The following is a 27,442-nucleotide window of genomic DNA, read 5'->3' as shown; positions in this document are numbered from 1 at the left end:
TCCCTGCTATCTGACTAGTGCTATTAGCAACTTTTTTTACTGCAACTTTTTTTTTAATTAAAAGAATCCAAAGACATCCAGCAGGAGAATCCAGACCTATTCTCTGAAACAGATTCTTTTGAAAATATAAAATAAGTATTTTGAGAGTTTATTTTTCTAAGTTAGCTTCCTGACCATAACAAACTACTGGAATAATTTTCACGGCTGGTGTGATTAAAGTCCATTTCAGAGGCTTAATAAATGCCTTTACCAGCACTGCTTTCAGCTCTCAACAAGAGAAAAGATGCAGAGTCATAAAGGGAACCTGGTCGACACTCAAATGGCCCTCTCGCCTCCACCTTTCCTTAGACCTGACAGCCGGGAGCCAGGTCCAGGCCCCTGTACACACAGGAGACAATGGAGCTCCTCACTGGTCTAATCTGCATCATTAAGGGACAGTCAGGTCACCTAACTCAACAGTGGGCACACAGCCCCCGCAGCAAAACCAAGGGGGGACTGTCCTTTTGGCATCTGGCCTATTCCTGCCTGAGTAACCGAGGACTACAACTGCAGGCACAGCTCCTCGCAGCAGAGGCCAAGTCAGAGGGTCTCCTTGCCCCTCAGGCCCTGAGCTTACCTTGCTTCTTCACTTGCTCCAGAAGTAGGTCCTTCATGGCAGGCTCTTCTGCGAGGTCAGAGGGAACTTCACCTTCACTGTTCACAATACCCACACTGGCTCCATGGTTAATGAAATATCTGTGCAGACAAGATCCAGGATCAGTATTATCTCTGCCAGTCTAGCTTTGGGGTTCTGGGCAGAGCAAGGCCTCTGTTTTGGAGTTTTTACGGTGGTCCCAAAGGAGGACCACCGGTAATTTCTCACTCAGTTAGCCTTCAACAATTAGGACAAAAGCTTCTCTATTTCTTGATAAGCACAATGCCTATGAATGGGATTTCACAGGTCTCTAACCCTCTCCTGCCAGGATAGAGAGACCCTCCAATACCACAAGGAAGACTCATACCCACCATTCCCGAGGGCCAGATCCAGGCTCCCAAAAGGACTTTCTACACTTGTAATACTGAGAGTGGAGTCCCCAAAACATATGTTAAGAAAGGAATTCTCACAGAAACTTTGCCAATGCCGCCAGAAGAGTGTATTGAGTAGTACTGGCGCATGAAAAGAGAACAAAAGAGGATGAATTAAAATTTTCATGAATCTGCCTAAATACGCCTCCACAAAACTCTCCCTTCAACTAGCCATCTACATGGAAACTATACTTTAAGAGGAAACAAATTAACTTAAGAAATAGTTAAATTCTAAATAATTAATTCTAAATTGAAATACCATACTTGATGCTAAAGAATGTCTGATAATTTAAAAATCTTACACAGATCCTTTCTGATTTTCAAAGTACTTTCATGTGAAATTACATAATGAGTCTTAAACAAGTTGATGATCAGGCAGTGTGGACAGTACTAATGGCAGAGAGCAGGGTTATGGCCCCCATCTTCTAAACTCAAGTCGGGTACATCTTTGCACTAAATCAAGTTACGTTTGGGCTGTTGAGAATTCCCACTATTCTGGAGCTCTGTCAAATATTCAGAAGTATTTAGAGAAAGAAAAACCATTTAAATTAGACTCCTACCATTCAACAATTCAGTAAGCATTTATTGGTTCCCTACCCACGTTTTAGACACTGTAGAAGGTCTTAAAAAGATAACCACTACAGGGCCATTATATTCAAGAAGCTGGCAGAGGAGAAAGAATAGACAAAGATTAAATTAAGACCACGTTTTTCTATTTCTCATTGCCTAGTACCTGGTATAAATAGTGCCTCAATAAATGTTTTTAACTTACAGATCTATTTCACATCTTTCACAGCTTAAGTTTCAGTTGTCTCCGTCTCTCGCTAATAGACTCCAAGGGAGGCAGGCTCCCTCCCCGAGATCAGCCTGCTCCATCTGCTCTCGTCACCGTAAGTACAGTCCCCTGTCCAGCTGCTCTCGTCACCGTAAGTACAGTCCCCGTCCATCTGTTCTCCTCACTGTAAGTGCAGTTCCCTGTCCATCTGTTCTTGTCACTGTAAGTACAATCCCCTGTCCAGCTGCTGCCCCGTACCCCCACATACTATAAGCTCCTCTCTTTTGATTTCTCCTCTTCTGGCCAAAGAATGTTCAACTTCACAACCTCAACCTTGAAAAATAAAAGTGCAGTAATACACCTGGTAAGCCCTGGATCCATGCTTTTTAGACTGAACTGCCCTGCATTCTAATCGCTCAGCTCTCCTACAGCTCAACTCACTCCATCCAACTGAGGAAAACCGCCCCCCTTCCCTTCCAGAAACTTTTCCTATCGTTCAAGGTCCACTGAAAATGCTTTGTCTGTTCTTGCCAGCCCCATCTCCCCTCTCCCTCCTTTAGCTCCGTCCTCCCCGGGACTAAGTCTGGACCTTCCTGGTGACACAGGCAGAGGGGGACGCAGCTTCCTGACCAGGCTCAATGCTACTTAAGGACAAGGGCTGTGTCTTCCTCACTATCATCAGGCCATCTGACACTTTCTCCTGGCAATCCACACCACTGCCTGAAAGAAATCAAACATCTTCTCCGCTCTTCTCTAATACCTATTCTCCCCTCACGAATCCAGCACAACGGCAACCGGGCATACAGGCCCCTGCTTTTCCTTCTCTGAATGTTTTTAGACCTCTGACCAAGAAGACTCACTTTTAGAAAGTGATCTGGCTCGCCGTGAGTCAGAAAGAGATCGCTGTTAAGTAAGACTGCCTTGCTACACCACTGGGGCGGGGGCGGAGGGCTCTTTAGCTTTTTACCTGAACAAGAATAAATATTGACCTATGAAGTAAGACCCACTCCTGAGGGTCCCTAAAGTTACCCTGAGGCTCAGAGACCCATCAGCTCAGGAAACCGGTCCTTTAGTAAATAAAGCCTCTGTGTTCTTCCTACCCCTCAGGGACATAAGGTCTATCCTAAAAGGAAGGAAGAAAGAAAATGAAATGTGATCAAAAACTCAGAATAGGAGTTCCCATTGTGGCTCAGCAGTAATGAACCCAACTAGTATCCATGAAGATGCGGATTCGATCCCCGGCCTCACTCAGTGGGTTAGGATCCGGCATTGCCGTGAGCTGTGGTGTAGGTCACAGATGCAGCTCCAGTTCAACTCCTAGCCTGGGAACCTCCATATGCCACAGCTGCAGCCCTAAAAAGCAAAAAAAAAAAAAAAAAAAAAATCTGAAAACAAACAAACACTGTTCATAGGCCACAAGGCAAGGTAACCAAAATGAGTGACATAAGCAAGGGGGGTTCTTTAGTTGTCTAGAAGATGATGGAGCAGGCCACACATAAGTAAATAATGACAGCAAAGTCAAGGCTGTCTAATGATGAGACACAATGAAAGATAAGGGGTTCTGGGAGTTCCTTGGTGGCTCAGTGGGTTAAGGATCCAGTGTCGTCACTGCTGTGGTGTGGTTCAATCCCCAGCCTAGAACTTCTGCATGCCATGGGTGGGAGGGAGGGAGGGAGATGGATAAACAGAGATACAGACAGACAGACAGACAACAGATACAGGGTTCTGGTCTGGGTCACGTCTCCTGGTCAGACTTTCCTATGTCTAACTAGTAATGATTTGTTAGAGGCATAGTAACTCTCACCAATTCATTTCATTCCAGGTAACATTTATTTGGGCAAGAGACTGTTAAATTTTGAACTTATTTCCAAAGCAACTGTGTTCATCCATAGAGAAGAATTAAACAAAGTACTGTGAGAAGCATTTACATCACTCTCTGTCCTCAGTTTCACAGAAGGAGGGAAAAAAGAGACTCTGTGGATTACACCAACACAAGTGATCCTAATTCTAAGCATGAGCTCTGCCTGTTACCTTCCAATGGGAACAAGTGAAATTCTTGGATGTAATGAGAGTTGGTAGAGGTCAAAACCACAATCAATCAAACATCAATGACGATGAACTAACATGTTCTTCAAAAGTCTCTTAGATACGTTCCTAAACCCTAACTCTTAGGCCATCAAGTGTTGGATTCATGGATGGGGCTGAGAGTCAGAGCCTCCCCCTGAAACCCTGGGAAGCGGGCAGCCCAAGGAGGGGAGGGGGCTGACCACTGAATCTGAACGGAGCCAAGACTGAAGCAAACTGCATGCTCACTCCCGCAGGCCACAGGCAGTCTGGCCGCCGGCCCTTTAGACGAGCTGCCCAGACAGTGGTGCTGCTGCCTAACTAACGCTGCTCTGCCTCTGACCCAGCAGTCGGCAGTTGTTCGACTCCTTGCCAGGATACCCAGCAAAACGGATTCCAAGGGAGGCTGTCCCCAGGCCGCTGCAGAGCTGCCAGTGTTAAGTCTGCCTGCTGTTTGCTTAAGAGGAGAAATGGGATGGAGCCTAATGACGAGCAGTCGGATTTTTCAAAGGCCCACAGAATATCATGATTTTATTTAGAGAATTGACCTTAGCAATCTAAATTGACCTCATCTAGAATATACTCAACTGCCTCATTTTAGAGCCGTTTCAAGTGCCCAAGTCTCTTCCCAGACCACTCTCTCATTCAGCAGACATTACCCAGTACCTCCTCCCCCGTCACTATGTGCTGGGGTTCCCTGCGCAGGGAGGGCGCCTAGCAGCGGAGCAGTGCCCCCGCCCTTTCGCCTGGCTCACTCTTCTGGTGTCACCCACACACGCTCTGTGATCAGTCTGCCAGGCATTCTCCACCGCTGTTTGCACTAGGCACTGCTTTTTTTCTAAAACAATAAAACAGGTTTACAAAGAGACCCAGAAAAATTCTCCAGGCCTGCCCACGTGTCCAGCTACAGCCACTCAAAGAGAACCCAGACAGAGCAACAGACAAGACACCTCTGCACACCCCAACAAAAATGAATTACCTGAAAATAGGAGCAAACAGAAAATTTCAACCAAAAAAACTATACATTTAGCAGTATCAATTATCCCTTAAAAACAATTCACCTTTCCACTTTTAGAATTTACAGTAAAGAGAGGTTATAACCATCTATGAAATTCAAATGCTCAAGCCCACAAGGCAAATGAGGCAACAAATAGGCCACAGGCGCCCAGACTCACTCTGCTATGTTGAGGTAGCCACAGGAAGCCGCTGCATGAAGGGGTGTCCAGCCCTCGTTGTCCTGCTGGTTTACGTTGGCTCTGTTCTCCACCAGAAACTTCACCATGTCCAGATTTTCATCAATACAAGCCTGAAAAGAAAAGTCCATCCATTTACTCAACAAGCATTTGCTGAGTCCTACTATGCGCCAGACACTGTCAGGCACAGACCACACACCGCCCTAGCGATAGATAGGTAATTTCTAACTCCTGCACATGATGAAGTGTCCAGGGTGTAACTTCTCAGTTTGGTGACCTCCTACAAGCCCCTGGATTCTCTCCATGCCTCAAATCTCAGCTGTGAAACGGGTATCGTGATATTTAATCTTATTTACAGTACTGCTAGAATTACAGGAGGAAACTTCTGGTTTCTAAAGCACTAGAAGTGGGTTAGCAGTCTCATCACTCTATTATAAAAAAGAAGGAATGTTAGCAACCACAAATTTGCCTATGAATTTTAAGGGAAAATAGTCACATGGGATCTAAGGCAACTTTCTCTGTGGGAAGATGCAGTTTAAGGTTCTAGGGTTGCCACACAATCCCTGCTTTGGCACGAAAGGAAGCAGTGACCCTTCAAAACAGAAGTGTCTTCTTTTTCCATGACTCTCCTGAATAGCTTCAGACAACACGGCCAAGCATGTTTGAGGTAGTGGATGGTTAGGGCCCTTAGCTGCCCAGCTCATAGCAACAATTCGGATAAAGGAGAGGGGCTTTCTAAGTAAAGGCTTTAGGCCCATGGTAAGCTGACAAGAAACAGCTGAAGACAGACGTGAAGGGCTGCAAAGGCCAAAAGGCCATCCTTAACTTATCCACAGGGTAAAAAGGATGCCTGCCCTATAAAGGTCACCGTTGTCAAGGCTCAGGTGGTTCCCAAACAATCCCATAACTCAGAAATCAGAAACAAAGGCGATTCCTCTTTTTAAAACTTGTCTCTTAATCCCTTCCTTTCCAAAAGTTAAAACTTTAGCTGGGAAACTTATCTGGGTCCAAGTGATTTTTGTAACAACAGTAAGTTCTCACCGCGTTGAGGTCTGCACTGACGATGCAAAGCCAGGGCGGGCTAACCCCCAGGCTCCAGGGAGTCCCCAGGGGTGCCGGCACCCACTGAGCTCTGCCAGCCATGGACTTGCAGGTGATACGACAACCAAAAAGGCCAGTTGCACTGCAGAGTGACCTTGATGAAGCTGTAAACCTTATTTGTTGTATTGAACCTCAATCCCTTCTGAGTAACCTGTATGATGAAACAGCAGGCACACACAAAAGCACTTCGCATACCAAAGCACAGCCAGTGTCTCAAAGCAGAAAGCACCAGTGCATCTGAGTGGCGAGATGAATGAGAAGTTTTTTGCATGGAATGCTATTTTTACTCAAAAGAACTGGCAGCTAAATTATGACTGGTTAAGACCCAAACATGAACAAGGTAAGCCTGTCACCTCAGAGAAAGAAAACTAGTATTTGTTGCCAATGATAAAATGTGACCATCCAAGTATAATCAGAATTTTGGGAAACAAAATTTGTTTCCTAAATGAGCTTGATGGCTACCATGAGCTTTACGGCTTCCGAATACTCAGTTTTCTGATGTGATCAATGGGATTATCAGTAAATGTGATTTTTCGACATTGTATCCTGACATGTACTAGCACCTGGAAGATCTGCATGACTCAGTGCAACAGGCGGCCGGCCCCACATACATTTCCTCTATGATGTTTTCTTAGGTTTATCAACTTTTACAAGTGTTCCCCCCCCCCCTTTTTTTTTTTTTGCTTTTTAGGGCTGCATCCACTGTAAATAGAAGTTCCCAGGTTAGGGGTTAAATTGAAGCTACAGCTTCCGGCCTATACCACAGCCACAGCAACACAGGATCCGAGCTGCTTCTGCGACCTACACCACAGCTCGGGGCAAAACCAGATCGCTGACCCACTGAACAGGGCCAGGGATCAAACCTGTGTCCTCATGGATACTAGTCGGATTCATTTCTGCTGCGCCACAGTGGGAACTTCCAAGCTTTCCCCATTTAAACTTCTTTATCACGTAAAATATTCATTCCTATTCAGAATATTATAAACTATTTCATAATTATGACTATCACTAAATTCCTAATATAGTGCATGTCTGTCAGTCTGCAATCCTATAGGGCATGATTTAGCCAAGCCCCTGAAGAGGACCTAACTAAAAACTGTTAATAAAGACTTTAAATCCAGGAGTTTCCGTCGTGGTGCAGTGGTTAACGAATCCGACTAGGAACCATGAGGTTGCGGGTTCGGTCCCTGCCCTTGCTCAGTGGGTTAACGATCCGGCATTGCCGTGAGCTGTGGTGTAGGTCGCAGATGTGGCTCGGATCCCTCGTTGCCGTGGCTCTGGTGTAGGCTGGCAGCTACAGCTCCGATTAGACCCCTAGCCTGGGAACCTCCATATGCCGCAGGAGCGGCCCAAGAAATGGCAAAAAGACAAAAAAAAAAAAAAAAAGACTTTAAATCCATTGTTGGATCAGCAGGTTAAGAATCCGACTAGTATTCATGAGGATTCGGGTTTGATCCCTGGCCTTGCTCAGCTCAGTGGGTTAAGGATCCAGCGTTGCCACAAGCTGTGACGTAGGTCGCAGATATAGCTCGGATCCAGTGTTGCTGTGAGCTGTGGTGTAGGCTGGTGGCTGCAGCTCCAATTTGACCCCTGGCCTGGGAACTTCCGTATGCTGCAGATGCAAGTTCAAAATAAAAGAACAAAAACAAAAACTTTAAGTGTTTAAAGGAAAGGATGGAAGGGGTACTTCTTCAAAAAAGCACTTCAGTCCAAGGAGAAGAAAGTGATGATGAATTCCTATGTCAAGGTCAAATGTGCTGTCTTAACTTGTGGTAAGTGGCTGGGCCAAGTGCTTCTTGCTTGACTGCAAAATGTCTTTGGCTCTCAAAGAAGAACAGCCTGAACACTTAGCCAATGGCACACCACTGCCAGGCAGAATTTTGGAAGCCAATGTTTGCAAGATCATTCTCTGCCCTTTGAAGATGACAACAGCCAAAGTCCAGAGGCTCAAATGAGCCCAGCTAGTCCAGGTACCAAACAGAAGAAACCCTATCTTTTCTCCTTCCTTCCCTCATATTTCTCTCCCTTCCTTTTCTTGATCTCCTTGACCCCATCATAACTTTAGTTCTCTTCCTTTTCAGGTTCATGATCATTTCTATCTATAAGTCTCGAATCCTGGATATAGTATATATTTTTTTATTTTTATGGCCACGCCTGTGGCATATGGAAGTTCTGGGGCCAGGGACTGAATCTGAGCCACAGTTGCAACTCTAAGCCACAGCTGCAGGAAGGCCAGATCCTTTAACCCACTGCGCCTGGCTGGGGATCAAAGTCACACCTCCACAGTGACCCCAACTCCTCCTTCTAACTCAGTGCACCAGTGCACCATGGCGGGAACTCCCTTGATATAGATTTTATAAGAATGACAACGTGAGGATGTGAGACAAAACAACAAAAGCTGGCCTAATCGGCACTGTGATTTCAGAGCACCCATCTCCAAAGCCGTCAGAGAAGACAAGGCAGGACAGGTGTGGGATGAGCCCCCACGCCCTCCACAAAGCACAGGACAGCAGTGCTGAGGAGCTCCAGCTCTGGAGGTGGGCAGACCCGAGCTCAGCAGCAGCCCTGCCAGTGCGTGCAGGCCTGAGCGAGGGCAGACTGAGCCCCGGGCATTCATCTGAGCAGGACTTTGTGGGGATTCAAGGAGGTAAACCCTGCCGCTGCTGTTAAGACTGTGGTTTAACAAAGGGCCACAACTTCCCCAGGAAAAAGCGTAAACTCTGCTCTCTCCTCACTGACCACTGCCTCCCAGCTCCAGCACCTTCTGGGAGGAAGGCAGCTTGGTTAAAATGTCCTTGAACTAGTAAGGCTCTGAGCTTGTCTGTGAAGTCTGACTGGGGAAGATTCCCTCTCTGACATCCAGGACTCTGCAGGTTGCTGAGTTGGAGGGTGGGTGAACACAGGGGTGTGCACGCCGTCCCTGGCAGCCCCACTGACAAGGCAGCAGGGCACACTCATGCACCATCCAGGAGTGACCGTTTTCTCTTCTTTGGCTTTTTCCTCCAGAAGGAACAGGACTAAAGCCATGGAGGAGAGACGCAAGTCCCTGAAAAGCCTCTCAACTCAGTAATGACTAAATTTAGATGCCCTTCCGCCCGCCGGGCAGCAGCTGTGCCGCTGACTCCCTCGGGCCGCATCGCGCAGAGGAGCAGCCTCGCCACCCACAGAGTGGTGTGGCCGCGCCCCTGCACAGGCAGTACTGGGTCTTCCAGAGATGCCGTTTCCTTCTCTCCAGCAAGCAAAGAAGGCTAGTAGGTTTCTGATGTCACTCGGGATAGCAGGGGGAAATGCTTCTTTGCATTTAATCCTATTCCTTCTGTCTCGGCTTATGTCCATTTCTTTCTATTTTGTTTCCCCAAAGACACATGGAATATTACTCAAGTAACAACTTGCTCTAAGCTCCTTAAGAAACGAGAATTATTGATTTCTTAGTCCAGAGAGCTATTAGAAAAAATGCCAGATAATAATCTAAAGCTTCCTAAAATCAGCACGTCACATTTCCCCGGCAATGACAAGCTACCTCCAAGGGAAAGTCCTTGATTTTGCCAATAAAATGGGATTGAGCACTATGATCTCGCTACTGCACCTAATACAAAGCAAAGGCAGCTGACGGCTCATCAGTGCCAGAGCTAAATCTGGGCATGCAGAGGAGGCCTTACAAAACAAAGCCTCAACCGTTCCCAAAATAGCCTGTGACTGTCACCGCCACCAAGTGCTGCTGCTCCCAGCACTACCTTGCTGCTGTGTCTCAGAACACTGCCGAGACCACCTGCCCTGGCCCAGGATGGTGTCCCCCACAGAGCCGAGTCTGATCCAGCACAGGTGATACCTCCTCATTTGGATCTTTCGCCCCCCCCCCACCGCCCCCCGTCTTGATCTCAACAAGTCAAGCTGACACAGGGCTGGGAGATGGTGATGTCGGGCACACATCCCCATTCTGACCTTTCACTGTTTGTCCTCTATGCTCCCAAACTTGTATCAATGACAAGTGTCCCTAAAAGAGACAGGCAGGCAGGGAGGGGGAGACTGAAAAGAGAGAAGAGGAGGCAGAGGCCCAACTGAGGCGGCCACAGGGAAGACGGCAGTCACCAGGAGCTGGATGAGGCAAAGAACAGCTTTCCCGCTCAGCACCATGGCTTCAGACTTCTCATCTCCAGAGCTGTGTGATAAGAGATTTCTGCTGTTTTATGCCACCAAGTTTATGGTGCTTTGTCACAGAAGGTGCAGGAGACAAATCCAACTGGCACAGAGTAGGAAGTCAGAACCTAGCAGGTCTGCCCATCCTTACTCCTCGGTACTAACAAACTCACAGCAGGAGTCCCCTCCTCTTTGCTGGATGAAAAGTGGTCAGAAAATTAACGGTACCACTTCTTAGGCTACAACTACATTTAACAGAAGGTTTTTAACTCAATCTTCAGCCAAAGAGCCAATGCCCTGAAAGACCGGCCCGTGTTCTCGCCCTAGGTATGCTGCTGAAGGGTTTCTGGCTGAGGACTGAGCTGAAGCTCAGGGGCAGCACGGAATGACAACATCACCAAGCCAAAGTCCCCTTGTTCCAAGAAGGCAGCCTCGTCACAAGACAGGGATTTATACCAGTAAATTCCAGGTGATAAAGGAGTCAGTACACTGGGAAACCTCGACCGGCAGCAGACCAGCATGATGAAAGGGCGTTAACATGCTGTAGATCAGAGCCCTGGGCCTGCGCTTGAGTCAGACCTTCCATCCCGACTGTGATGCCGTGTGACCACTGTTTCAGGAAGAAACATGCCAGCAGCCTGCCGGCTCCAGCACGACAGGTGACTCCAGCCGCTGCCAGCCCTGCATCAAAGCCTCACAGCCCCACGGCACAGTTTGGCTTCCAGAGGGTCGGAGCTATATCTGATAATGTACTCAGTGGTCAGGCCGGCTCTGGACACAGACCTACAGCCTTTCAGGGGAAGGAGCCAAGACAGACAGTAGAACTGAAGAACTTTCCATGGAGTGTCACACTGACTAAGATCTTGCTCTCAATAAACTAGCGTATTACCCCCAAGACTGTAAATGTGTATAATTTGGAATCAGAGAAATCTTCCTTCATTTATGAGCAAGTATCATACCGCCTACGGGTCGACGGTATTTAGATTTCAAAACTTTGCTTATTCTGGGTCCTAATATGACCTCCTCCAAGTGCCTTAAACCCTCACCTTCAAATAACACTCCCCAACCTTCCCCATGCACTTAATGAAGACAAGCCCACTCAACAGTCTTAACAATTATTACCTTGGCAACTTCTGTACTATAAACACTGTGTACATCTGATCTAACTCTTGTCATTAAGTCAGGTTTTAGAAAAGTCAAGAGGAAAGAAAATGAAGAAAGGGACCAGAAAAAAAGCTGCATCTTCTCAAAGCCTATGCTTATTCTCCAATTCAAGTTACATAGTTCCAATCTCCAAATCTCTACTCTGTCACTTGTTGATAATCCTAATACTGCAGAAGAATAAGTAAGGCCTAATGATTGCGGTAAATCCCCAGCATGAGTTTCTCTCAGATCTAAAGAGTGTACTTGATGAGTCAGCCTCACATTTGTAGAGAACTAAGAAAGCCCTTATGAGGGTCTCCTCTTCCAAATTCTGCAGTAAGGGCTGAGGCATACCCAGTAATGATTGACACATCTGACCTAAAGAGGGGCCCTGGGAAAAGCACACTAACGAAGCTGTAGGAGAAGGAAAGAATGTGGCAGCTGGAGCGGCAAGCAGGGGGACTTCCCATTTTACAGATGCAACAACTAGGCCCAGAAACTTGAAAGGAATTATTTAAAGTCACATATTCAGTTGTAGAACCACCTGTTTTCTACCTACCAATTTAGAGGTATCCAAAACACCATTCACAGTCCAAGATACCCCTTGGGCCATGGAACATTTTTAACACCTGATACTATCTTCTTAAAAATAACTTTGCTGGAGTTCCCGTCGTGGCTCAGTGGTTAACGAATCCGACTAGGAACCATGAGGTTGCAGGTTCGACCCCTGGCCTTACTCAGTGGGTTAAGGATCTGGCGTTGCCTTGAGCTGTGGTGTAGGTTGCAGACGTGGCTCAGACCCTGTGTTGCTGTGGCTGTGGTGTAGGCCGGCAGCTACAGCTCCAATTAGATCCCTAGCCTGGGAACCTCCATATGTCGAGGGAGTGGCCCTACAAAAGGCAAAAAGACAAAAAACAAAAACAAAATAAAATAAAAAACTTTGCTTTAGCATCCATAGGGTAAACTGATATTAGTCTAGCTCTCCAATAATTTCATGAGGAATGTGGCCAATTGGTTGATGTGAGTTGGTCACTCCTAACTAGACTAAGTGCAAAACACAAAGATCCCATTAAAGGGCTTTGGATACCATGCTGTTGATCAGCCGGAGTCTAGATTGGAAACCTCCCTCATACCGTGGCTACCTGTCCTAACCTCAGCCCCCTGAGGCCTACTCTGCAGCCGACTGGTGTGGAGAGTAAACTGCCACGCCAGGGAGCGGGATTTCTCTACCACCCTCCAGATCGCTCCGTGCCCAGAAATGAGCGTTTCATCAGCAGCAGGAGTGCAGTTTGAAAGCAACGGTGCGGACAGCACCTCACAGTTGTCCGGAGAGCCTCAGAAAGAGAAGCTGGGGAAGGAGGAAAGGCGACGGAGAAACTGCAGCAAGATCAGATTCTCAGAAAGAGTAAACCAGTACAGCAAATTTCACCCCTAAGACAATAAACAAGTTGTTCTCGTTCAGGCATACCTCATCAAGAGTTCGGCTCAGGCAAAGCTCCTAACACATGGTCCCTGTCACTGTCCTGCCTCCCCACGTGCAGAGTCCTTGACTGAGCAGGGGCTGACAGGGTAAAGGCACAACTCTCCTGGTCAGGGTGCGGGCGCAGACGGTGGACAAGACTCCTGGTCAGGATGCGGGTGCGGAGTGTGGACAAGCCTCCCCGGCAGGGTGACGGGGTGCAGACTGTGGGACAAGCTGCCTGGGCCCTGGGCCCACCCCCAGGACTACCAAGCACAGCTCTGGGTTCTGGGCATCCACTCCCTTTTCTGTAGAATTACCAGCCATCATGGTACCTAAGCCACAGGTGACAAAGGAGCTCAGGCACATAAAAACACTTAGTGCTCGGAGTTCCCGCCATGGCTCAGTGGTTAACGAATCTGACTAGGAACCATGAGGTTGCGGGTTTGATCCCTGGCCTTGCTCAGTGGGTTAACTATCTGGCGTTGCCGTGAGCTGTGGTGTAGGTCGCAGATGTGGCTCGGATCCCGTGTTGCTGTGGCTCTGGCGTAGGCTGGCAGCTACAGCTCCGATTAGACCCCTAGCCTGGGAACCTCCATATGCCACGGGAGCGGCCCAAGAAATGGCAAAAAGAAAAAAAAACAAAAACAAACAAACAAAAAAAAAAACACTTAGTGCCCAGTATACGGCTAAACACCATCTGTTTGCTGCCACTAGGACTATCGTTGTGTTATTATCCTTGTTTAGCCTCTAAGAGTTAGCACAAGAAAGTGCAAACACTACATACTTAAACACAAACACAGGATAAACTCTATGTAAGTTCCAACAGATGCCAACAAACCACAACAGTCAGGTTCTAAGAGTAAGAGAAGCAAGTAAATTGGAGGTAGTATCAGAGGAAAGGGGGAGAAGGCGTCAGGCCAAAAGAACAGCTCCCAAAGGAGGCTGTAGACCAGCTTTTACCAGAATAGGGTCACTGGCGGTAGAGGGTCCATCAAGTCTACTGTGAGGACAAGTAAAGAATCCGAGAAGACAGATTTAAGTTCCAGGTCTGACACTTACTCATACCACCAAGTAAAAGGTTAAGAATGTGTCTAGGTCGGAGTACCTGTTGTGGCTCAGTGCGTTAAGGACCTGATATTGTCTCTGTGAGGATGTGGGTTCGATCCCTGGCCTCACTTAGTGGGCTAACAATCTGGGGTTGCTGTGGCTGTGGTGTAGGCAGAAGCTGCAGCTCTGATTCGACCCCCAGCCTGGGAACTTCCATATACTGCAGGTGTGACTGCAGTAAGAATCTATCTAGTGATGTGTTCCTTGAACGTAACTCACTTCTCATTTATCCATGTAACAAACACTGACTGAGGTCTATACTGTGCCAGACACTGTCCTTAGGGAGAGAGGCAGGAATCAAGAATGAGTAAGACTTTCCATTTACTAGTAGAAAAAAGTCACCTAAATGAAACATGCAACAGGAATCATACTCTAATACAAAATAAGAGATAAGAACAGTGTTACAGCACAGAGTAAAAAGTCACTAGGAGTTCCCATCTTGGTGCAGAGGAAACGAATCCGACTGGGAGCCGTGAGGTTGCAGGTTTGATCCCTGGCTTCGCTCAGTGGGTAAGGATCCGGCGTTTCCATGAGCTGTGGTCTAGGTTGCAGATGCAGCTCAGATCTGGTGTTGTTATGGCTGTGGCCGTAGGCCGGTGACTACAGCTCTGATTAGACCCCCCTAGCCTGGGAACCTCCATATGCTGGGTGTGCGGCCCTAAAAAGACCAAAAAAAAAAAAAAAAAAAAAAAAAAGGTCACTAACTATGGAGGTGACAGGGCATACCTCCCAGAAGGTACCTGCAGCTGCACCTGCAGCATATGGAAGTTCCCAGGATAAGGATCAAATCGGAGCTGCAACTGCCAGCCTACACCACAGCCAAAGCAACACCTGATCCTTAACTCACAGAGACTATGTCAGCTTCTTAACCTGCTGAGCCACAACGGGAACTCCAGGGTTGTATTTAACTGAGTTATAAAGAAGAAGGAGCTGCCAGTTGAAAAAGCAGGGATAAAGAGAATCTGGAGAAATGGAACAGGATGTACAAAGGTCTAGAGGGGAGAAAAAAGTAGTTTTTTGGATCAGTGAGAAGTCTGGCATGTCTGTACTCGGACAGGCATGGGGCACATGTGAAAATTCGACCAGGGCTTCATCTGCCCCCAAGGAGCGGAGCTGCACCCTGCAGGCTAATGGGGTGCAGGAGGACAGGCTGGCAGGGAAGACTGGCAGCAATGAGGGTCCCCCCACCCCACGAAAAAGGCTTTCACCCTCTCCTGAGGGCAGCAGGGAGGGCCCTGTCACCACTGCAGATCAAGGACTGCGTGAAGGTAGGAAGCCTGACCTCCCACAGGAAAAGTTTGCCATACTGGGGAAAGTACCCCTGAGGCCAGAGAGGATGCGGTCCTGAGGGGACATACTGGCAGTGAGGACACGGGGAAGGATGGTCTGAGGGGTGCTCCTGAAGCAGAAGGGACAGGGTAGCTGGTAAGAAGTTAAAGGTGAAAAAGGATGACAGAGAGGTTCTCAGGAGCTTAGGGCCCCGAGGGCTGGGACAGCACTGAGCCAAGCAAGGATTCTGAGCAGTCCTCTCTGTGACCACTCTTAAGGCTGGTGACAGACGTGTGAGCAGTGGGCCAGCATGTCCTACCTGCTGCCTTGTGCTACAAAACCCCCCTCAAGTGACTGCCCAGGGCAACACCCAGGTAAAGCACTGCTGCGCAGCAGCCCTCAGCACAGGGCAACTGAGGCCACCAGCAGGTCTCAGCTGCAGCTGAGTCTCTCTAAGGTCACTTTTGGTGACAACAGTGGTGACCTTACAGCTCACAGAACACCTCCCATTTCTTTTCTGAAGTTTACACCTTTGGGATGGTAAAGTAGTTGGTAACTTTAAAGCAATTTGGCCCATGCAGCGTTATAAAATGAAGATGTTTCAACACGAAAAATTTGAAAGAGCCTTGGAGTTCCTGTCGTGGCGCAGAGGAAATGAATCTGACTAGGAACCATGAGGCTGCAGGTTCGATCCCCGGCCTTGTTCAGTGGGTTAAGGATCCAGCGTTGCCATGAGCTGTGGTGTAGGTCGCAGATGCAGCTCGGAGCTGGCATTGCTGTGGCTGTGGTATAGGCCAGCAGCTGTAGCTCCAATTCGACCCCTAGCCTGGGAACCTCCATATGCCGGTTGTGCGGCCCTAAAAGGCAAAAAAAAAAAAAAAAATTAAAGAGGTTTTTAAAAGTCAGACTATGTAGCAACACTGGGGCCAGACCCACCCACAGTAATGAGTGGCTGGGGCAGAGCATGCAACCCCGAACCCCCCACCCCTACTGTGCCCTGCCCTAGCCTGACCACTTCCCGAAAGGGTCTACCATGGAAATATTCAAACACACAGAAGCTGAAGGAACTACATAGTAAGCACCCACACAGTCGCAAGGCCTGCAGACACCACTAACATTCGCTGGACTGGCTCCATCCCTTCACTGACTCGGCCACCCAACACTCACAGTAACGCCCCCGGCTCTTTCCCACACCCAACATTCACTCGGGTTCAATGCTGGTTCACAGTCTCATTTTTCTTTTTCTGCGCATGGGGGAAACACATGTCCCACGTGCTTCGCTCGTGGAGTCCTGACCAGCACATGCACGTGTCAGCCTGGCGCTTCCAGTGTCTGACCCCAACACAGAGAGATGCTTTCCTACTTGTTCTGACCTTAGCACTGCTGGCGGCCATGAAAATGCTGGTGATGAGCAGAACATCACTGACCTCTCTTAAGATAGCATCTTACTTCTGCTGGGCCTTAACAGACCAAAGTGGGATATAATCAATCTTTGCTGTTGTTCTGATTAGGAGTACTGCATTTTTAAAAGCTGAAGTAGTTGTTTATAATGTGCTAGTTTCAGGTATACAGCAAAGTGACTCAGATACATATATAGATAGATAGATAGATATTCTTTTTCAGATTGTTTTCCATTATAGGTTATTAATAAGATATGGAGTATAGTTCCCTGTGCTAAACAGTAGATTCTTGTAGTTTATCTATTTTATATACAATAGTGTGTATCTTCCAATCCCAAACTCCTAATTTATCCCTCCCTCTGCTTTCCATTTTGGTAACCATAGTTTGTTTTCTCTATTTCTGTTTTGTAAAGAAGTTCATTTTTATCATTTTTTATATTCCACATATGTGATATCATACAGTTGTCTTTCTTTTCCTGATTAACTTTACTTAGTATAAGTGTCCATGCATGTTGCTGCAAATGGCACTATTTCATTCTTTTTCACAGATGAGTAATATTCCATTGTATATATGTACCACATCTTCTTTATCCATTCATCTATCGATGGACATTTAGGCTGTTTCCATGTCTTTTTTTTTTTTTTTTTTTTTTGTCTTTTTTGCCATTTCTTGGGCCGCTTTTTTTGTCTTTTTTGCCATTTCTTGGCATATGGAGGTTCCCAGGCTAGGGGTGTAATTGGAGCTGAGCTGCCAGCCTACGCCAGAGCTACAGCAACGTGGGATCTGAGCCACGTCTGGATCTACACCACAGCTCACAGCAACGCCGGATCGTTAACCCACTGAGTAAGGGCAGGGATCGAACCCGAAACCTCATGGTTCCTAGTCGGATTCGTTAACCACTGGGCCATGACGGGAACTCCTGTTTCCATGTCTTGCCTATTGTAAATAGTTCTGCAATGAACATTGGGGTGCAGGGAGCTTTTCAAACTTGAGTTTTCATCTTTTCCTGATATATGACCAAGAATGGGGATGATCACTCATATGATAGCTTCTGTTTTTAGTTTTTTAAGGGTAATCACTTTTGCTGATAATTTAAATTCACTATTGGGGTTCAAAGAAAAGGTGCTGGAATTCCCCTTGTGGTTCAACAGGTTAAGAACCCAACACAGTGTCTGTGAGGATGTGGGTTCAATCCCTGGCCTCGCTCAGTGGGTGAAGGATCCAGCATTGCTGCAAGGTGCAGTGTAGGCCAGCAGCTGCAACTCCGATTTGACCCCAGCCCAGGAATTTCCATAAGCCACAGGTGTGGCAGTGAAAAGAAAAAAGAGAAAGTGCTAATGGTTAAGACTTTAGAAATCCAAATAACTTTTTTTTCCTAAAAGCATCAATCTCAATCTTAGAAACTTGATGGAGACAAACAGGAGAATTGCCCGTTGCCTCTGATGGCAAGTGCTGACCCATCTGTGAGCAAACCCAAGACCCTGCAGCACTTCTCGGGCCTCACAGGCCTGAGAGCTTCAGCCACTGCTGCAGCGGGGCCGGGATCCAGGGAGAGGGTGCACCCCTGCTCTTTCAATTCATCCTAGCCGCCTCCTTCTTGGAGTGGCCTTGAGCCCAAGCGCAACAATCTATGTCCAGCACAGAGGTAGTGGGCCAACATCAGAACAGAATGGGGGTGTCACAAGACACGATACAAACGACAGGACTAACTCAGTCCACAGTCCAGCCAACCTTCCCACGAGCAGGTTTCTGAGCTGAGCATCAAACTTAACCTTCCTCCGACCAAGGGGCTGATGTGAGGACACGTGAGGTAACAAACCCGAAAACAGACGTTTTCAAAGATGAGCACATGAACACAAGTACTGCTGGGAACATGTGTTCTCTGTTATTTTTGAAACAAGATACACTACGAGGTGCAGTGATTCAGGCAATGAGCAAACTTCCTCTGTAAAGAGCCAGACAGTAGGTGTTCCAGGCTTGTGGGCCACCGAGTCTCCCACGAGCAAGCGCTCAGCTCAACTGCAGCAGGAACAGCCGCAGGCATCACTAGTGAGTGCAGCTGTGTTCCAGGAATGTTTTATGGATGCTGAAATTTAAATTCCATATGTTTCACAGGTCACAAAATATCGTTTGTCTGTTTTTTGCAAATAATTAAAAGTGCAAACTCCATTTCAGCTTGTAGGCTGTACAAAGCCAGGCAGTGAGCTAGACACGTGTGGTCCATAGTTTGCTGACACCCGACTTAGCCTTAGCCAGAAAGTTTGAGTTCAGATGCCAGCTGTAAAATGCAGTGGTTCTGGTGTCCCAGGCCATTCCTTCTCTCTGCCTGGGGCTGCCTCACCTTTAAAATGGGAACAAGGAGTTCCCATCGTGGCTCAGCAGAAACAGACCTGACTAGCACCCATGAGGACGCAGGTTTGATCCCTGGCCTCGCTCAGTGGGTTAAGGAACTGGTGCTGCCATGAGCTGTGGTGCAGGTCACAGATATGGCTCAGATCTGGCACTGCTGTGGCTGTGGTGTAGGCCGGCAGCTATAGCTCTGATTCAACCCCTAGCCTGGGAACCTCCATATGCCGCTGGTGCAGCCCTAAAAAGGCATAAACAAACAAACAAACTGGGACCAGCAACAGTCTTTGCTCATTGTGTGGTCCTGAGAAGGACATGACCTAAGGTGCGCAGTAGCTAGAACAGGATTGCAAGACCTAATGGCTCACACATGTGGCTATAGCTTTTATTTATTTATTTATTTATTTTTTGTCTTTTTTGCCTTTTCTAGGGCCACACCGAGGCATATGGAGGTTCCCAGGCTAGGGGTCTAATTGGAGCTGTAGCTGCCAAGCCTGCACCAGAGCCACAGCAATGCAGGATCTGAGCCACGTCTGCAACCTACACCACAGCTCACGGCAACACCAGATCCTTAACCCACTGAACAAGGCCAGGGAACGAACCCGAAACCTCACGGTTCTTGGTCAGATTCATTAACCACTGCACCATGACAGGAACTCCTGGCTATGGCTTTTAGACACCAGCACCATGACAGGCCTCCACCATGGCCAGCTTCCACACGCCCACACGCATCTTTCTGCCTGGAATGTCTTCCCTTCTCAGACCTCCTACGTGGTCTCAGGGACCTGGTCCACACGTCATTTCTTCTCTGAAGCCTGCTTTGCTGTCCTCCACACCTCCTCCCCGGCAGTTAGCGCCACCCACGCTTCCAGGTGCTTTGCAGTTACTGTAGTTGACTCGGACTGTCCACTGCCCCACCAGACTGAACTTATACGGGGATGGGGACTGGTGTTCCCCTCCCCCGGCCCTAGAGCAGAGCTCTACACTCAGAAGCACTCAATATCCATTTGCCGAATGGTACACCACAACGAGCATGCAGCCTAATGCATCAAACCTCCTGGTTACACCACAAGCAATGATCATAACTATGCATGAAAACAATTTCTAGTGCCCTATCGTCATATAATCATCCATATTAATAGTCACCCCCAGGCACATCCGGTGAGAACAGAGTGTGTCCTGGGTGGCTGGCTGGGACAGGCATGTCACAGTCTGCAGGGAGATGATCACACCAGCTCCATCTACACGTAGTCATCCGTGTCTGGTGACAGGGGAGAGGATGGACACAACAGTGCATACGGCAAAGAGCAAGAAGGTAACACAGAGCCCTTTTCTGAAAGTGCTCTGAAGCCCACAAGGAAATGTCACCAATCAAAAGGTCACCAAGGCTCCAGAGAAAGAGATGTTCTCTGGGCTAGGCAGGCCCCCAGCTAAACACGGTTACCTGAGCAACCCAGGGGCACCTCGCTGCTCCTGGGGCAGAGGGGACCTGCCCATGTGCTGAGACCTCCGCTGGGCAAGCTGTGCGTGTAGACACGGGGGCCCCTGGCAGTGGCTTCCTCGCGCCTGGTAAATCGCAGCTGGCCAGCGCTGCTGGGGAAGAACAGGTTAGAGGGGAGGGACACCCAAGTAACTCAACAGTGAGCCTTTACTGAAGGGCAGCTGCACATCACCAAGGTCAGTCTGATGACATGACAAAACACAGGCAGGACCCTTTCATTTTCTAAGTTAATGTCACATTATTTATCTATTTAAAGTACAGTTGATTTACAATGTGCCAACTTCTGCTGTACAGCAAAATGACCCAGTCATACACATACATACATTCCTTTTCTCATGTCATCTCCCATCGTGGTCTACCCGAGAGACTGGATATAGTTCCCTGTGTGGCACAGTAGGACCTCACTGCTCATCCGTTCTAAACGTAACAGTTTGCATCTAAAATGTCATGTTTATAAAATCTGAGCTGGCCTTTGTGGAAATGACATTGCAATTGGTTTGTCCTTGGTTTTTGCGTTTTTGCTTTTTCTGGTGTGTGTCTGTGCGTGAGTGTGTCTGCGTGGTATGTGTACATGTGGCTGCATGTTTGTGTGTATGTGCATATGTGTGTGGGGAGGGTGTCTGTGTATGAGAGCGTCTGTATGTGTAATATTAATTACACCCACTGAGAACTACCAGTTTCTCCAGAGGTCTCTTTCCTTCTTTGAGGCCATGAGATCATATCCTAAGAGAACCTGCTGAGTTTAAGGAACAGAAAACTCAACATAGAGAAGATGTTTCTGTTAGGGCTATGGTGAACTCTTGTCACTATCATTGTTATTACTATTATTATCATGACCATTTTCTCATGCCTGGAAATGGCTTCATGTACCATCAAAACACTGCTGAGGAGTTCCCGTCGTGGTGCAGTGGTTAACGAATCCGACTAGGAACCATGAGGTTGCGGGTTCGATCCCTGCCCTTGCTCAGTGGGTTAGCAATCTGGCGTTGCCGTGAGCTGTGGTGTAGGTTGCAGATGCGGCTCGGATCCAGCGTTGCTGTGGCTCTGGCGTAGGCCGGTGGCTACAGTTCTGATTCGACCCCTACCCTGGGAACCTCCATATGCCGCGGGAGTGGCCCAAGAAATAGCAAAAAGACAAAAAAAAAAAAACAAAAGCAAAAACAAAAAAAAAACAACAAAAAACAAAAACAAAAACAAAAAAAAACACTGCTGAATCTGGACACCGATGATTGCTAATTCATGACAGAATTCTAGTAGACCCATATCAACAACTTTTTAAATTCCAATCATATATTACTGCAATAAAGCTGATGAACAGGATTGGGTTTTATTGTATTTAAGAGCCATATTAATTTCAGTGGAATAATAAAATTTAGGTAAATTATACTGCCATTCATTTTACAAAAAAATTCATTATTTAAATAAATCCATGGGTCTTCTTAAATATCCTCTAAGGAAGAGAGAGGCTGGTGCATAATGATAGTAATGGTGACAGCACCCAATGTTTTTTGAAGCTGGAGATATGGACAAGAGATGGGAAGAGTGTGGAGTAAAAAGAAGAGCTGGCACCAAGCCCTGAGAAATTCTAGCTTTTAAAGACCATGCAAGGGAGTTCTTGTCATGGCATAGCAGAAACAAATCCAACTAGGAACTATGAGGTTGCGGGTTTGGTCCCTGGCCTTGCTCAGAGGGTTAAGGATCTGGCATTGTTGTGAGCTGTGGGGTAGGTCACAGATGCAGCTCGGATCTGGTGGTGTTGTGGCTATGGCGTAGGCTGGCAGCTGTAGATCCAATGAGACCCCTAGCCTGGGAGCCTCCACGTGCCGCGTGTGCATCCCTGAAAATAATATAAAATAAAATAAAATAAAGACCATGCAAGGATGGAGTTCCTGTTGTGGTGCAGCAGAAATGAATCTGACTAGTAACCATGAGGTTTCGGGTTTGATCCCTGGCCTTGCTCAGTGGGTTAAGGATCCAGCATTGCCATGAGCTGTGGTATTGGTCGCAGATGTGGCTCAGATTCTGAATTGCTATGGCTGTGGTGTAGACCTGCAGCTGAAGCACCCCCAGCCTGGGAACCTCCATAAGCCCCGGGGGAGGCCATAAAAAGCAAACAAATAAAGACCATGCAGGTAGTTCCTGCTGTGGCTCAGCAGGCCAATGTATCCAAGAGGATGCAGGTTTGATCCCTGATCTTAGGATTGAGGATCCAGTGTTGCCGTGAGCTGCAGTGTAGGTCGTAGGTGTGGCTCGGATCCCACATTGCCAGGGCTGTGGTGTAGGCTAGCGCTGTGGCTCTAATTCAATCCCTAGCCTGGGAACTTCCATATATGCCATGGGTGCAGCCCTAAAAAGACAAAAAAGACCATGCAGAAAAGGCGGTGCAAGCAAGCAAGGTGCAGCCAAAGAAGAAAGAGAGACATTTACCATGGAAGGAACAGCATCCAAGGGCTTCCAAAAGGGAGGAGGAGAGTGGCTGATGCTACTGTCAAGGGAACTGCAGAACGGAGACGTTGGCATTCAGGGCAGCAAGGAGGCAGAGTCAAGACAGGAACGGGAGGAGAGGGAAGGGTGGGGAGCATGGCTAAGACAGGAAGAGGCAGGGCGAGCACTGAGGCCAGGGAGGGCTGGGGTGTTGCTGTAAAGTGGAAGAGGTGAGCGTGGTTATGACATTTGGAAGGGTTCAAATAAAAGGAAAATGGGGAGGAAAGACTGAATGTGTTTGGTGGTGGAGAAAACTCCAGAACAAGGATGGAAGGGTTCCCCTTAGAGGAAGCATGTCTTGGCCACTGCAGTCAGAGGGAAGAGACAGAGTACTGGAGACAAAGGCGAGGGGGCTGGGAATGGAAAGTTCAAGAATTCTCATCTGATTTCTCTGTTTTCTACCTAATCTGTGAAATAGCAGAAATACTCACAACAGTAATGGAGGCAGTGGTAGGAGTAATTGTAATGATGTTTATCAGACTAAATACTAGATATTTACACTAGTATTTCTAATTAATATACCTAACTTAGCATAACATATATAATAGTAATTATATAAGTAATGATTATATATTTATATAATATTCTATATAATTAAGAGTAGTAATATTCTAATATAATATCAAATATTATTATTAACCAGCTAATAATATTTTTAGTACTATGGGTTAAGCACTGTCCCATACATTAACTCATTTAATCCTCCTAGAAAGCTTTTAAGAAGGATATTATTATCATTCCCATTTTTTAATTCAATGAATTTTACTATATTTATAATTGTACAACCATCATCACAACACAACTTTACAACATTTCCATCCCAAACCCCACAGCAATCAAACAAAAGAAATAAAAGGTATCCAAATTGCAAGAGAAGAGGTAAAACTGTCATTATATGCAGATGACATAATACCATATATAGAAAATCTGAAGGACTCCACACAAAAACTACTCAAACTGATCGACCAATTCAGCAAAGTAGCAGGATCCAAGACTAACATCAGAAATTGACTGCATTTCTGTATACTAACAATGAAATATTAGAAAAAGAATATAAAAAAATAATAAACTTAAAATCATACTCCAAAAAATTAAATACCTAGGAATAAACCTGACCAAGGAGGTAAAAGACTTATATGCTGAGAACTATAAAACATTAATCAAGGAAACTAAAGAGGATTCAAAGAAATGGAAAGATATTCCATGCTCTGGACTGGAAGAATTAATATTGTAAAAATAGCCATACTACCCAAAGCAATCTACCAATTTAATGCAATCACTATCCTATTACCCATAACATTTTTCATAGAACTAGAACAAACAATCCAAAAATTTATATAGAATCATTTAAGACCTAGAATTGCCAAAGCAATCCTGAGGAATGAAAACCAAGCAGGAGGCATAATTCTCCCAGACTTTAGACAATATTACAAAGCTACAGTAATCAAGACAGTGTGGTAATGGTACAAAAACAGACATACAGAACAATAGAACAGAACAGATAACCCAGAAATAATCTGGGACACCAATGATCAATTCATCTTCACAAAAGTGGCAAGAATATAAACTGGGAAAAAGACAGTCTCTTCAGCAAGTGGACAGCTGCATGTAAATCAATAAAACTAAAACAGACCCTCATACCATGCATAAAAATAAACTTGAAATGCCTTAAAGACTTAAATATAAGACAAGACACCTTAAAACGCCTAGAAGAAAACACGGGCAAAACATTCTCTGACATCAATCATACTAATGTTTTCTTAGGTCAGGCTCCCAAGGCAATAAAAATAAAAACAAAAATAAACCAATGAGACCTAATCAAACTTACAAGCTTTTGCACAGCAAAGGAAACCATAAAACAAAACAAAACAAACCAACCAAAAAAACCAAAAAGACAACGTATGGAATGGGAGAAAATAGTTGCAAATGATGCAACCGACATGCACTTTATCTCCAAAATATATAAACAACTTATACAATTCAAAAGCAAAAAAACCAACAACCCAGTTGAAAAAATGGCATAAGACCTAAATAGACATTTCTCCAAAGAAGACATACGGATGAACAAGAGGCACATGAAAAAATGCTCAACATCACTAATTATAAGAGAAATGCAAATCAAAACGAGGTACACTTCACATCAGTCAGAATGGCTATCGTTAATAAGCTTACAATTAACAAATGCTGGAGAGGGTGTGGAGAAAAGGGAACCCCCCCCCACCCGCTGCCCTGGCACTGCTGGTGGGAATGTGAATTCATTCAACCACTATGGAAAACAGTATTGGAGGTACCTCAGAAAACTAAATGTAGAACTACCATATGATCCAGCAATTCTACTCCTGGGCATCTATCCAGACAAAACTTTCATACAAAAAGATACATGCACCCCTATGTTCACTGCAACACTATTCATAATAGTCCAAGACATGGAAACAACCTAAATGTCCATTGACAGAGGAATGGATAAAGATGTGGTATATATACACAATGGAATACTACTCAGCCATAAAAAGAATAAAATAATGCTATTTGCAGTAACATGGATTGAACTAGAGACTCTCAGACTAACTGAATTAAGTCAGAAAGAGAAGGACAAATACCATATGACATTACTTATATCTGGAATCTAATACCTGGCTCAAAGGAACCTTTCCATAGAAAGGAAACTCATGGACTTGTGGCTGCTGGAGGAGGGTGGGGAATGGAATGGGCTGGGAGTTTGGGGTTGGTGGAAGCAAACTATTACATTTAGAATGGATAGGCAATGGGGACCTGCTATGGCACAGGGAACTATGTATGTCCAATCACTTGAGACAGAACATGATGGAAGATAATATGAGAAAAGGAATATCTATAGCTGGGTCACTTTGCTATATAGAAGAAACTGACAGAACATTGTAAATTGACTATAACAAAAAAAAATCTTTTTAAAGAATTGGTTAAACTTCAAAAAAAATAAAATAACTCTAAAAAGTTTATTAAAAACATAAGAACATGACAAAACAAGCCATAGACTGGAAGAAAAATATTTATAACACACATCAAAACAGGACATATCAAAAGGACCGAAAAATATTTTTAAGTGCAAAAGATTTGAACTAAATGCTACACACACTTTCTCTTGCTTCATATGACCAATGAATACGTGAAAAGGCATTCAACATTAATCTCTAAATGAAAATTAAAACCACAATGAGATAATAATATACAAACACTAGAAAGACTAATACTAAAATGACTGAATAACAATTTTTAAAAAGCCCCTGACAGTATCAAAATTTAACAAGGATGCAGAGCAAACAGAACTCTCATTCATGGCTAGGTTTGGGTAAAATGGTACAGCCACACTGGCAAACTGCAAGTTGTAAATAAAGTTAAGAACTGTACAATTCTACAACCCAGCCATTTCAATCCTATGTATCTACCCAAGAGAAATTAAAACATGTGTCTACAAAAAGACATCCAGAGCAACGTTCCTAACAACTTCATTCACAGTAGCCACAAAAAAGAGGAAATTACCAAAACATCAATCAACCGGAGGATAAACAAACTACGGAAGAGTCACACAATGGAACACTACTCAGCCATAAGACAGAATGAACTACATATACACAAAAAATGGATAAACCTTAATTAAAAACATGGTCTGCTGAAGAAACCAAACATAAAACAGTATACATAATATATTCCATGTTAAGAACAGGCAAAACTAATCTAGAATGATAAAAGTCCTAATAAGACTGCCTGTGGAGAGAAGGTTCAAGAGGAACTTTCAAGGAAGATGAAAATATCCTGTTCCTTGACTTAGGTGATGGCGACATGGTTGCGTACACTCTCAAAATCCATCGCTGTAGACTTGAGACCTGTGCATTTTATGACATGTAAAACATACCTCAATTTTTAAAAACGAATAAAAAGTGAGGAAAGTTCACCTGACATTTTTAGATAGGATGGCCAGGAGGTGCTTCACTGCAACGGTGACATTTGAGTAAAGACCCATAGAAAGTTGGAAAAAAAAAAAAAAAAAGGCCAGCTGTGGGCTGATTGAAGACATCCCAGGCAGGAGGAACAAGCGAGGCGAGAACAAGCAGCTGGAGTTTCTGAGAAACAGGGGGGCCAGCATGGTTCGCAAGGCAGCCAGTGGCAGCACAAGGGGGAGAGAAGTTCAGGGGATTCAGATCATCCAGTGCCGGGTGGGTCACAGTAAGGTCTCACCAAAGACATGGTCTTCACCTGAGGACTGAGGGAAAGTCACCCAAGGGCCCACTAAGAACCACGATCTTACTTTATAACGCTTAGGGAGGGAGCAAAGCCAGATTACAAGCAGGTATCTGATTCCAAAACTCATACGCTAACCATGTTGCTGCATTAACTCAACATAATCATAGCCACTA

General features: G+C 45.8%; 1 protein-coding gene across 11 annotated transcripts in view; it reads right to left on the bottom strand.

The window, feature by feature from the left end:
• PPP1R12B (protein phosphatase 1 regulatory subunit 12B) overlaps nucleotides 1-27,442 on the bottom strand; it is a 172,550-nt gene that overhangs the window by 126,629 nt on the left and 18,479 nt on the right. For all 11 annotated transcript variants that reach the window (XR_014817114.1, XR_014817115.1, XR_014817112.1 and 8 more), the window contains 2 exon segments: nucleotides 5,080-5,210; nucleotides 617-735 (listed from right to left, as the gene is read on the bottom strand). Coding sequence is in view for 5 of the 11 variants with exons in the window: in NM_001444348.1 (NP_001431277.1) it covers nucleotides 617-735; nucleotides 5,080-5,210 (250 nt within the window). In the remaining 6 variants the exon portion in view is untranslated.

This window comes from Sus scrofa, chromosome 10 (genome assembly GCF_054392235.1).
Source record: "Sus scrofa isolate SSC_HxYL_T2T_F1_AM1 chromosome 10, Sscrofa_HxYL_maternal_Yorkshire_Landrace_v2.0, whole genome shotgun sequence".
NCBI lineage: Eukaryota > Metazoa > Chordata > Mammalia > Artiodactyla > Suidae > Sus > Sus scrofa.
The sequence above is the reverse complement of the archived record's forward strand: the minus strand, read 5'-3'. Positions and strand labels throughout refer to the sequence as shown.